The following is a 13,779-nucleotide window of genomic DNA, read 5'->3' on the forward strand; positions in this document are numbered from 1 at the left end:
CACGCACCAGGCCTCCAGTGTGCCTCCCCAGCCCGGTACGTCCTGTGCCGGCTCCACGCACTCGCCCTGAAGAGCGTGTCATCAGTCCGGTGCCACCTGTGCCGGCTTCACGCACTAGGCCTCCAGTGCGCCTCCCCAGCCCGGTACGTCCTGTGCCTGCTCCCCCGCACTCCAGCGACGGTCCACGGTCCGAAGCTTCCAGCCACGGTCCACGGTCCGGAGCCTCCAGCGACGGTCTGGAACCTCCAGCAACGGTCCACGGTCCGGGATAAATCACTGACAGTGTCACCAGCGAAGCACCATCATACCTCCTCCTCCATGCTTCACACATGCAGAGATCATCTGTTCGCCTAACGCCTAATCTGCGTCTCACAAAGACATGGCGGTTGGATCCAAAAATCTCAAATTTGGACTCATTAGACCAAAGGACGGATTTTCACTGGTCTAATGTCCGTGCCTCACATTTCTTGGCCCAAGCAAGTATCTTGTTCTTATTGGTGTTCTTTTAGTAGTGTTTTTTTCTCTTGTAATTCGACCATGAATGTAGCGGCATTCATTCGAAGAAGGTGAAGACCAAGGTGCAGTGTGGTAGGTGTTCATATTATTTATTCTGACTGAACACTGAATACAAAATAACAAAAAGAATAGCCGAAACAGTTCTGACAGGTGTAACAAACACTAAACAGAAAATAACCACCCACAACTAACAGTGGGAAAACAGGCTCCCTAAGTATGGTTCTCAATCAGAGACAACGAAAGACAGCTGTCCCTGATTGAGAACCGCACCCAGTCAAAACCTAGACATACAAACATAGAATGCCCACCCACATCACACCCGGACCAAACAAAAAATAGAAACATACAAAACAATCTACTGTCAGGGCGTGACATGAAGGCCTGATTCATAGTCTCATCTGAACAGTTGATGTTGAGATGTGTCTATAACTTGAACTCTGTAAAGCATTTATTTGGGCTGCAATTTCTGAGGCAGGTAACTGTAATGAACTTATCCTCTGCAGCAGAGGTAACTCTGGGTCTTCCTTTCCTGTGGCGGTCCTCATGAGAGCCAGTTTCATCATAGCGCTTCATAGTTTTTGTGACTGCACTTGAAGAAACGTTCATAGTTTTTGAAATGTTACGCATTGACTGACCTTCATGTCTTAAAGTAATGATGGACTGTCACTTCTCTTTGCTTATTTGAGCTGTTCTTGCCATAGTATGAACTTGGTCTTTTACCAAATAGGGCTATCTTCTGTATACCACCCCTACCTTGTCACAACACAACTGATAGCTCAAATGCATCAAGAAGGAAAGAATTTCCACAAAGTAACTTTTAACAAGGCACACCTGTTAATTGAAATGCATTCCAGGTGACATCCTCATGAAGCTGATTGAGAGAATGCCAAGAGTTTGCAAAGCTGTCAGCAAGGCAAAGGGTGGATACTTTGAATAATTTTGATTTGTACAAATATTGAAAATCCCTGGAATGAGAAGGTGTGTGCAAACTTGTGACTGGTTCTTTATCAAATCAAATCAAATTTATTTATATAGCCCTTCGTACATCAGCTGATATCTCAAAGTGCTGTACAGAAACCCAGCCTAAAACCCCAAACAGCAAGCAATGCAGGTGTAGAAGCACGGTGGCTAGGAAAAACTCCCTAGAAAGGCCAATACCTAGGAAGAAACCTAGAGAAGAACCAGGCTATGTGGGGTGGCCAGTCCTCTTCTGGCTGTGCCGGGTGGAGATTATAACAGAACATGGCCAAGATGTTCAAATGTTCATAAATGACCAGCATGGTCGAATAATAATAAGGCAGAACAGTTGAAACTGGAGCAGCAGCACAGTCAGGTGGAAGTTGAAACTGGAGCAGCAGCATGGCCAGGTGGACTGGGGACAGCAACTGGTTCTTTATGTCTGTGGACGTCAGGAGATGAAGTGGAAACCGGCCACTAGGGGCAACATTGAGTGTGTAGGTTTAGGTTTTGCTCAGGCCTTTGTGGACGGGGATGATGGATGGGCATTTGCCTTTGACTCCAAAGGTTGCAAGTTTCTAATCCAGCAATTGAAAGTTGTTATTAGATTTGTTTTTTTAATCATTTAGTATTTTATTTTGTATTTTCTCTCCTGTTTCTCCTCAATTTTCCATCTTGTCTCATCAATAAAACTCCCCAACAGTCTCAGGATAGGCGAAGGTGGAGTTATGCGTCCTCCGAAACATGACCCACCTAACCGCGCTCCTTAACACCTGCAAGCTTAACCCAGGAGCCAGCTGCACCAATATGTCAGAGGAAACACCATTCAACTGGTGACCGGGGTCATCCCACAGGCACCTGGCGTGCCACAAGGAGTCGATGGAGCACGATGAGCCAAGTAAAGCCCCCACCGGCCAAACCCTCCCCGAACCCAGACAAAACTGGGCCAATTGTTCGATGTATATAGGACTCCCGGCCACGGCCGGTTGTGGCACAGCCTAGTCTGTAGTAACACCTCTAGCACCTTTAGACCGCCTTGCCACTCGGGAGGCCGAGATTTTTGTTTTAAGCCTATCCCAAACCTTACCTTAACCATTTGGGGTTAATGCCTAACCTTAAGATTTCAGAGTTAATGCCTAAACTTAACCTTAAACACTTCTAAATTTGATGTTTGCAGCAACTTCAAAATGTGATGTTTGAGGAACATGGATGAACGTCTAATTCTGATCTGAGACTGAGTGGGCTAGTTTCAGCCGGACGTGACAATGACATTAATACATGTTAATAGCTGAATAGACAATATTTTTGGAATTGGCTATCTAGTTAGTCCGGAACGTTCAAATAAATTCCCTGGTTTTCCCGAAAAACTGTTTGGTGAATCCCGGATCAGGAAGGAATGAGCAGGAAAGCCTCCAACCAGGATTTCTGGAAAAACAGGGAATTTATTGATAGTTCCCTAGAATTATGCTACCCTAACCCGGTGTATAGGTGTTGGTGTGTCAATCAAATGGTCATCTGTGATCAACGTAATATTTCGTAGCTCTGATGTGTTTTTACAGTTTCTGGAAATTTGGGATTGTAGAAACACCATCACACACCCACATATAGCAGATGTTCTGAAAGAGCTGCAAAACCTGGCCCATACAAATCAGCTGGGCTTGACAATCTGGACCCTCTATTTCTGAAACTATCCGCCGCCATTGTCGCAACCCCTATTACCAGCCTGTTCAACCTCTCTTTCATGTCGTCTGAGATCCCCAAGGATTGGAAAGCTGCCGCGGTCATCCCCCTCTTCAAAGGGGGAGACACTCTGGACCCAAACTGTTACAGACCTATATCCATCCTGCCCTGCCTATTTAAGGTCTTCGAAAGCCAAGTCAACAAACAGATCACTGACCATCTCGAATCCCACCGTACCTTCTCCGCTGTGCAACCTGGTTTCCGAGCCGGTCACGGGTGCACCTCAGCTACGCTCAAGGTACTAAACACAGGGTTTGGCTAGAGATGGACACAAACGATATCATATCCGCCATCGATAAAAGACAGTACTGTGAAGCCGTCTTCATCGACCTGGCCAAGGCTTTCGACTCTGTCAATCACCATATTCTTATCGGCAGACTCAGTAGCCTCTGCTTTTCTAATGACTGCCTTGCCTGTTTCACCAACTACTTTGCAGACAGAGTTCAGTGTGTCAAATCAGAGGGCATGTTGTCCGGTCCTCTGGCAGTCTCTATGGTGGTGCCACAGGGTTCAATTCTCGGGCCGACTCTTTTCTCTGTATATATCAATGATGTTGCTCTTGCTGCGGGCGATTCCCTGATCCAACTCTACGCAGACAACACCATTCTGTATACTTCTGGCCTTTCCTTGGACACTGTGCTATCTAACCTCCAAACGATCTTCAATGCCATACAACACTCCTTCCATGGCCTCCAAACCAAATGCATGCTTTTCAACCGTTCGCAGCCTGCACCCACACGCCCGACTAGCATCACCACCCTGGATGGTTCCGACCTAGAATATGTGGACATCTATAAGTACCTAGGTGACTGGCTAGACTGTAAACTCTCCTTCCAGACTCATATCAAACATCTCCAATCCAAAATCAAATCTAGAATCAGCTTTCTATTTCGCAACAAAGCCTCCTTCACAGTAAAACTATCCTACCGATTCTCAACTTTGGCGATGTCATCTACAAAATAGCTTCCAATACTCTACTCAGCAAACTGGATGCAGTTTATCAGAGTGCCATCCGTTTTGTTACTTGTACCACCCACCACTGCGACCTATAGCCCACCCAATTTACCTACCTCATCCCCATAGTGTTTTTATTTATTTACTTTTCTGCTCTTTTGCACACCACTATCTCTACCTGCACATGACCATCTGATCATTTATCACTCCAGTGTTAATCTGCTAAATTGTAATTATTCGCCTACCTCCTCACGCCTTTTGCACACAATGTATATAGACTTTTTTTTTCTTTTTTCTTTTTTTTCTACTGTGTTATTGACTTGTTTATTGTTTACTCCATGTGTAACTCTGTGTTGTTGTCTGTTCACACTGCTATGCTTTATCTTGGCCAGGTCGCAGTTGTAATGAGAACTTGTTCTCAACTAGCCTACCTGGTTAAATAAAGGTGTTCTCAACTAGCCTACCTGGTTAAATAAAGGTGAACAAAAAATTAAATAATAATAATTGTTGAGAGACTATTCGTAATGTTTGCTGTAGGTCTTGACCTGTTCCTCTCACCCACTCAATGGCCTAGTCAATACGTGTATCAAATTATTCATTTGCTTACAAAAGGCTGATAAAGACAGAAAAATATCAAAGGAAACCATTTTTAAGCATTTCACTGTAAGTAAACACCTGTTATGACAAATAAGATTTAATTTGATTTGAGTTGGGATGTGGTCAGGGAGGTGTCATCTTCAGAACGTTGCTGATAGAAATGTAATGAAATAGAGCTGAAATTACTCCTCTAGAGATGGACAATCATATCTGTCCTATACAATGTATTTCTATCTGAATGCACTGTAACGGTATACCCTCCTGAACAGGCCTCTGCTGTAGAGGAATGTACATCTTGCCCCCTTCTCTCTCCCCCACCTTCACTCTCTGTCGCTGCTCTAACATCAAAACATCTGGTTTCATGGGGCTGTCTTGGCTTTCAGGAAACCCTCTCTCCTCTCTGTGAGCATGACATCACTACACAACAGTCTTCTGGAGCAAGCAGAATCACTAAGCGCGTGTGTGTGTGTATGCACGTGTGGGTACATTTTGCATTACTCAGCTGATTCAGTGCTTAGTAAACACTTTCCCCTGCATCACTGACTGACAGAGGTACAAATAATGCTAAAAATTAGAGCTGCTTCTTTTCCTCTTCCTCATAGAAATAAATACCTCACACTAGAATCCTTGTCTGAATAAAATACCCTATAAAATTTCTTAACTTAGTGACTGATAGTGACTGTGATCTGAAGTACACCCAGAATAATCTTTAGACTTACAGTATGACTGTCCAGTCTTGCTTCAACTCATTCTAGGTTTTCAGCAGATCAGTAACTAAGTGACAGTCATAGTCAGTAACAGTTGTTCAGAATGATCTTTGTAACAGTTGATCAGCAGTACCTGAGCTGATCCAGGTTCAGCAGTAGCCGATCGAGGTAGCCCTTGAGTCTGTTTAGTGCCACTGGACTCACACTAAGACCAAACTTTCTGACACTGTCCTTCAGAGCCTCCACCAACCCACCCTCTCCTGTCTGTTTCTGCTGGCGACCTGGGCAGCGCGACATCATCCAGTTCTCCAGCTGACCCCGCATGGTGGAGGCATCTTCCACCAGCTGTTTGAGGTCCGCCATGTCTAGGGAGATCAGCAGTTCCTGGTAGAACCCCATGGTCTCTACTATGGAAGGCAGGCCTTCTATAGGCTGGTCTCCTGCAGCTGCCGGGAAAAACAATTCCAGGCCGTCAATTACCAGGTTAGAAGAGGAAGGGAGCTGGAGGGAGGGAGGGAGAGAGAGAGAAAGATGTGATTAAAATAAGATTTATGCAGACTAAATATTGTTTTACAAGTCACATTTATCAACAAGCCAAAGACTGCATTAGTCAGTACACTAATGATTGATTGATTGACTAATTGATCGATGGATTGATTACCTTTTTGATTTCCAGCTGTGTCCTGTACACCATGGTCTGAGCAAGGAATTTGACCTTGGTTCTCACTATGTCCAATGACAGTGAAGCTCCTGCCCCCATGCTGAAAAGTGCCAGTAGGGAGGACACCAGGAGGGCCATGGAACAATCCATATCTGTAGTCTGTATGAACAGGTGTATGCGTGTGAATGTCTGTACGGGTGTCAATGTGTGTGTCTTGAACCTGGTGCTTAATCTGTGTATGTACAAAGAATAGCACAGGTATTCCTGTAGGAGGGCAGAGATACATCCTATAAGTTCAGGTTGTTCTTTTATTGTCTGTTACAGAACACATACACTTGTGCACTTCCATAATGTTCATATACATTTGCTTATTTTTAAAGTCTTAAACTTCAATGGCATGTTTTGGTTGAGAATAAATATTTGTTTTAGACCAATCGATATTTGGCAGAGGGTTGGGGGTGAAATACCTACCAAGAGAGAACAGCCTGCCCTCTGATAAATAGGCTACAGATAAGATTCACCGTACTACACCCATACTACTGAAAACAGACAGAACCCAGTCTACCAAGTCTACCTGATCTACTTGGTTGGCTGTATATTCCACATGCTTCCTTTCAAACGTTCTTTCTAAAGTTCAAAGTTAAGTGTAAAATTTTTATTTTTAAAAATGGCACCTCATTTCATGAAAGACAATCAAACCAAACCATGCATTACGGATAAGATAAAGTTTCACTGCATCACCTGTTCAAATCTGTACATATTATTTCAGTAGCACATACTAACAGAGAGAGAGCGAGAGAGAGTAATAGTGATAAAGCAAATGATAGAGGTAGAGAGAGTGATAGAGAAAGTGCAGTGGAGAGAGTATCTTACCTCTGAGGGTCTGTGTGTGTCACTCCCAGGCTCCATCAGGTCTTCTCTTATAGCTGATGGCAGTTGACTCATCTCTTACTCACTCTCACCTCTCCCCCATCCTCCCCTTAACTCACCTCTCCTCCCCCTCTACACAAGAGTCCCCTGGTAGTCTGGGTAGCAGGACAGGAGATGGGAGGTTCAAAACATACACACACACACATATATATATATATATATATTTAGTGTATACCTCCTGGCTCTCTTTCTCATCTCTCCATGGATGGTACATTTACATGTTTGAAAAGTAGGGTGTTCCCTGATCCGCTAGCTCATATAGGTGCTTATCTGTGGTGTGTGTGTGTGTGTGTGTGTGTGTGTGTGTGTGTGTGTGTGTGTGTGTGTGTGTGTGTGTGTGTGTGTGTGTGTGTGTGTGTGTGTGTGTGTGTGTGTGTGTGTGTGTGTGTGTGTGTGTGTGTGTGTGTGTGTGTGTGTGTGTGTGTGTGTGTGTGTGTGTGTGTGTGTGTGTGTGTGTGTGTGTGTGTGTGTGTGTGTTTGACTACAATAAGTACCCGAGTGTATGTCACCATTAGGCTGATCCCTATCTCAATGTTGTATGTGTCTTATTGACTGGTATGGGAGAGACTGTTAATGTCATTACAGTGTAAATACCTACTGCAACACCCAAAACATGGGGACAGGCAGTGGTGGAAAAAGTACTCAATTCTCACACTTGAGTAAAAGTAAAGATACCTTAATAGAAATTGACTCAAGTAAAATATTACTTCAGTAAAAGTCTAAAAGTATTTGGTTTTAAATATATTTAAGTTTAAAAAGTAAAGGTAGTTGCTAAAATAAACTTAAGTATCAGAAGTGAAAATACGTATAATTTAAAATTCTTTATATTAAGCAAACCAGATGGCACAATTGTATTTTTATTTTTATTTACGGACAGCAATAGTCACAGTCCAACACTCAGACATCATTTAAAAACAAAGCATTTGTGTTTAGGGAGTCCGCCAGATCAGAGGCAGTTGGGATGACCAGGGATGTTCTCTAGATAAGTGTGTGAATATTGGACCATTTTCTGTCCTGCTAAGCATTCAAAATGTAATGAGTACTTTTGGGTGTCAATGAAAATGTATGGAGTATAGAGTACATACTTTTCTTTAGGAAAGTAGTGAAGTAAAAGTAAAAGTTGTCAAAAATACAAATAGTAAAGTAAAGTACAGATACCCAAAAAATGACTTAAGTAAAAAATACTTTAAAGTACTACTTATGTACTTTACACCATTAGAGACAGGAGGGAGCAGATCAGTGTCTGATGACTGGAGGGAGTAGGCATCACAGTGGTCAGCAGTGTCTGATTACATCACTGCCAGAGGGACACTGTCATGGTGCCCAGAACTCGGGTCACTCAGCTCTGGTGGTCCCAGTGACAATAATACAGCAGCCCTGGTCACAGTCTCCAGCACCCCCCGGATTGACTGACCTTCATGTCTTAATGTAATGATGCAGTGTCGTTTTTCTTTGCTTATTTGAACTGTTCTTGACATAATATTGACGGTTACCAAATAGGGCTATCTTCTGTATACCAACCCTACCTTGTCACAACACAACTGATTGGCTCAAATGCATTAAGAAGGTAAGAAATTCCACAAATGTACTTTTAACAAGGCACAGCTGTTAATTCAAACGCATTCCAGGTGACTACCTCATGAAGCTGGTTGAGAGAATGCCAAGAGTGTGCAAAGATGTCATCAAGGTAACTACTTTGAAGAATCTCAATTCTCAAATATGTTTTGATTTGTTTAACACTTTTTTGATTACTACATGATTCCAGATGTGTTATGTCATAGTTTTGACGTCTTCACTATTATGCTACAATGTAGAAAATAGTACAAATAAAAAAACAACCTGGAATGAGTAGGTGTGTGATGCCATTGGTTGATTGAGTGTACTTTCTGATCAAAAAATCGTGCCAATTGCACGATCATGCTAGCAGTGAGTAGATATAGTTGTCCTAAATTGGACTTGTGTCAACGAAGTTCCTAGCTGCCACGACGTTACATGATATTTAGGATGACTCATATTCTCTGGCTTTATAAAGGCTACAGCCCGAAGGGAGACCTACTTCCTTGTTTAATTGTGTTCCCACCCTCAATGGTGGGCTTTTCAAAACGGAGGCGGTACTAGATTCTTTGTAGATGTTAACGGGAGCTATGTTACCGTGCACGGTCTATCTGAGATTGCTAAATAATTATGGCTGTTTCTGGTGTTTCCTCTTTCCAACTAGAGCCGGACGTCAAAACATGTTTTTATTAAATTGGGGTTTTTACTTTGAGTGATAAGACCAATTTGAATCACTGAGGAATGTCATTCTAAATTTTGGTTGGATAAATAGTTGGGTTGTTAATTATGATTTGGAATATGAATGATTTCCCTGACCTATTCTCTATTTCTGACTACATCTCTGAGCATGAGGACTTAGAGGGATGTCTGTCCTATATGTTGTGAGGAGGCCTGTGTTTAGATACTGGTTCTCATGTAACTTAGGGAGCATTTCTATGTTATGTTTTTGTTTTCCTCAAATTGATTATTCTGTGTTATTAAACATGTGCAAGTTTGTCTTGTAGAATGAAGGTTGTAAACTTAGTTTCAGAAGGGAGAAAGCTTACATATAAGCTAAGGTATTTGACATTGAAGGGATTGGATTTAAATATTGAGTATGTAATTAATGTTCTGATTCTTTAGAAGGGACAATGTCCCTGAGAGGGGAATGTCGTGGCAGAATCACAATCATTTAGGTAACATTTATAAATAATATTTTTGTAAGCATGCTTATGTGGGAAAGTTACTTGGGCCCAGAGAGGGGAGAGGTCGGGTTAGTCTTATCTGTGAATGTGTCTGTAACTATTCCTAAACCATGTGAAGGGATGGTGTGATTAATGGGGAACCAGTCAGGTGGCTCCACAATGTCTGTGTGCCAGTCACGTCTCTCTGTACGCTTGTCCAGGAGGGGGTGCATTTGATAAATGCCATTGGATGAGGTTATGTTTTTGGTTCTAAGTGGTACCAAGAATGAGATAAGAGCTTTGGTTTAGGAGACCAAACTGAACGATAATTTATAGCTAATGCTATAAATTATGGGATACTCCTTTTTCTTGTAAAAGTTTCTTGTGTAATGTTCCTAAGATCTGTTATTTGTCATGTGAGTTTAGATTGGTGTGTCTTTGCTATAAAGGATCTCAGTTGCCATTATGTTGACACTCTCAGAGAATTAATTTATGGACACTGAATTGATCTGAGAGTCACAGGGCTATGCTGAAGCTCATATAATTAAAGATGGACTTTATGATAACTCTGACTTGTGTGTGGTTTGCTCTCTCATGATTTGGTAATACAGGAAATTTCCACGGCAGGATCAAGCTGATTCTATATCAATTTACAGTGGCCAGGTCATGAAGGAAGGCTTGCTCATTAAAGTTTTTTAGCAAGCATCTATGACAAATCAGGACAGGTCGTTTCACTGAGCAGCCATTATGAACACAGGCTGTAAAACAGTGATTTTGATTTTAGATTTGGACTTATCTTCCAAATGTCCTTAAACATTAAAATACAATTTATAATACAAACACATTTTCACATATAAACACACTGTTGCAAACATAATACATAATACACTAACATATTGACGCGATAAATACTAAAAAGATATTGATTCTTCATCTACTATAGTCCAACACAACATTTCTGTGTATTATATTTAAATTGTTTTAAAGTATTGTTTAAATGTATATATTGAGAGGTTTCTGGTTTGCTCAGTTAAATCATTCAATTTCTTTATGCTCTACATCGAAATGGTATTTGGCCTATTTCTCTTTTCTGTCTGGATAACACATGGTGGACAATCTATTCCTAGTATTTACTGAATGTTTGTCTCTTATCAACTGAATACAGTTGTGAATAGAGTTTGGCCATTTTAAATGGTGTATATTATGAAATAAAATTAGCATGTTTTTAAAAATTATCTTGTTGGTTGATGACCAACCAAGGGCATTGTGCATGACTACAACAGAAGAACCATATCGCCACCTTAAAACAATCCTTGCTGCTTTGTTCTGTGCAATTTGCAGCCTCCTAATATTTAGCTATCCTTCTGATCATGCATGCTGTTTTAATATATTGTTTTTACATAGATTAGTTATTTGAGACAACCATTATAAGCAGTTGTCTAGCTGCACTCCTAGTAGTTTGTTTTCTGCCACTTCTTCAATGCCAGTCTGCACAGTGCGATATCAACCCTGAGCATATCAGGACTGCTTTTCTCCACCATTACTCCAGATTACTGGGCCGTTATTCCAGATCCTCAGCCCAGCCCCGAAGCTAGCCATTGAACCAGGCCCATTCCCCGGCCTGCTCATTGGACCCTATGATCACTCAGCTACACAGCTGATGCCTCCTTGACTCTTCACTAACACGACTAGAAGCCACTACATCGCCGGATTCCTGTCGTAAGCTCTGGACCTTTGCATCGGATCATCGCAACTAGCTGGCTGCTACCCATTACCTCTTTTGCCATTTGCCTGGACCCTTTGTCGACATGGAGCCCCGCAGATCCATCATGACTGGTCTGCCGACGGAATTCCATCCGGTGTACCCTCAAACGGCCTTTGTTCGGACGCCAATGAAGACGCTTCTGCTAGCCCTTGCCTGCTAACATTATGAATGCCATGTCTCCCTGCTTGCTAGCGTAGTAACGACTTCCTTGTTTCATCTATTTCGCTTCACTGGACCTTATGATCACCTGGCTACATGGCTGATGCCTGCTGGACTGTTCATTAATCACGGTACTCCATTTTGTTTATTTTGAACTCGAACTCAGGCCCTGTGTGTAGTTAACTGACACTCTCTGCCCATTCATCGCCATTTTACCTGTTGTTGTTGTCTTAGCTGATTAGCTGTTGCGGTCTTACCCGTTGTCTTAGCTAGCTCTCCCAATCAACACCTGTGATTGCTTTATGCCTCGCTTTATGTCTCTCTCTAATGTCATTATGCCTTGTATACTGTTGTTTAGGGTAGTTATCATTGTTTTATTTTACTGCGGAGCCCCTTATCCACTCAACATGCCTCAGATACCTCTTTTGTCCCACCTCCCACACATGGGGTGACCTCACCTAGCATAACTAGTGCCTCCAGAGATGCAACCTCTCTTATCGTCACTCAATGCCTAGGTTACCCTCCACTGTACCCGCACCCTACTATACTCGTCTGTACATTATGCCTGAATCTATTCTACCATGCCCAGAAATCAGATTATTTTATTCTATGTCCCCAACGCACTAGACGGACAGTTTTTATAGCCTTTAGCCGTACCCTCATCCTACTCCTCCTCTGTTCCTCGAGTGATGTAGAGGTTAACCCAGGCCCTGTGTGTCCCCAGGCGCTGTCATTTGTTGACTTCTGTAACCGGAAAAGCCTTGGATTCATGCATGTTAACATCAGAAGCCTCCTCCCTAAGTTTGTTTTACTCACTGCTTTAGCACATTCCGCCAACCCTGATGTCCTAGCCGTGTCTGAATCCTGGTTTAGGAAGGCCACCAAACATTCTGAGATTTCCATCCCCAACTACAACATTTTCCATCAAGATAGAACTGCCAAAGGGGGAGAAGTTGCAATCTACTGCAGAGATAGCCTGCAAAGTTATATCATACTTTCCAGGTCTATGACCAAACTTTTCGAGCTCCTCATTTTAAAAATGAATCTCTCCAGAAATAAGTCTCTCACTGTTGTAGACCACCCTCAGCTCCCAGCTGTGCCCTGGACACCATATGTGAATTGATTGCCCCCCATCTATCTTCAGAGTTCGTTCTGGTAGGTGACCTAAACTGGGATATGCTTAACACCCCGGCCATCCTACAATCTACAATCTAAGCTTGATGCCCTCAATCTCACACAAATTATCAAGGAATCTACCAGGTACCCTAAATCCGTAAACATAGGCACCCTCATAGATATTATCCTGACCAACTTGCGCTCCAAATAAACTTCTGCTGTTTTCAATCAGGATCTCAGAGATCACTGCCTCATTGCCTGCATCCGTTATGGGTCTGCGGTCAAACAACCACCCTTCATCACTGTCAAATGCTCCCTAAAACACTTCAGCGAGCAGGCCTTTCTTATCGACCTGGCCCGGGTATCCTGGAAGGATATTTACCTCATCCCAACAGTTGAGGATGCCTGATTGTTCTTTAAAAGTAATTACCTCACCATCTAAAATAAGCATGCCCCATTCAAAAAATGAAGAACTAAGAACAGATATAGCCCTTGGTTCACTCCAGACCTGACTGCCCTCGACCAGCACAAAAACATCCTTTGGCATACTGCACTAGCATCAAATAGTCCCCGTGATATGCAACTTTTTATGGAAGTCAGGAACCAATATACAGTCAGTTAGGAAAGCAAAGGCTAGCATTTTCAAACAGAAATTTGCATCCTGTAGCTCTAATTCCAAAAGGTTCTGGGACACTGTACAGTCCATGGATAATAAGAGCACCTCCTCCCAGCTGTCCACGGCACTGAGGCTTGTAAACACTGTCACCACTGATAAATCCACGATAATCGAGAATTTCAAGAAGCATTTCTCTACGGCTGGCAATGCTTTCCTCTTGGCTACCCCTATCCCGGCCAACAGCTCCGCATCCCCCGCAGCTACTTGCCCAATCCTCCCCAGCATCTCCTTAAACCAAATCCAGATAGCAGATATTCTGAAAGAGCAAAACCTGGACCGGTACA

The 13,779-nt window shown here is 42.7% G+C and overlaps 1 protein-coding gene across 1 annotated transcript; it reads right to left on the reverse strand.

The window, feature by feature from the left end:
• Positions 1-5,594: 5,594 nt before the first annotated feature.
• LOC109888666 (uncharacterized) lies at positions 5,595-6,282 on the reverse strand. The gene is made up of 2 exons (XM_020479829.1): positions 6,133-6,282; positions 5,595-5,972 (listed from the first exon to the last, which is right to left on the reverse strand). Exons 1-2 carry the CDS (start codon positions 6,280-6,282, stop codon positions 5,595-5,597), a joined length of 528 nt encoding a protein of 175 aa, XP_020335418.1.
• Positions 6,283-13,779: the final 7,497 nt, after the last annotated feature.

Source organism: Oncorhynchus kisutch, linkage group LG4 (genome assembly GCF_002021735.2).
Source record: "Oncorhynchus kisutch isolate 150728-3 linkage group LG4, Okis_V2, whole genome shotgun sequence".
In the NCBI taxonomy this organism is placed as follows: domain Eukaryota; kingdom Metazoa; phylum Chordata; class Actinopteri; order Salmoniformes; family Salmonidae; genus Oncorhynchus; species Oncorhynchus kisutch.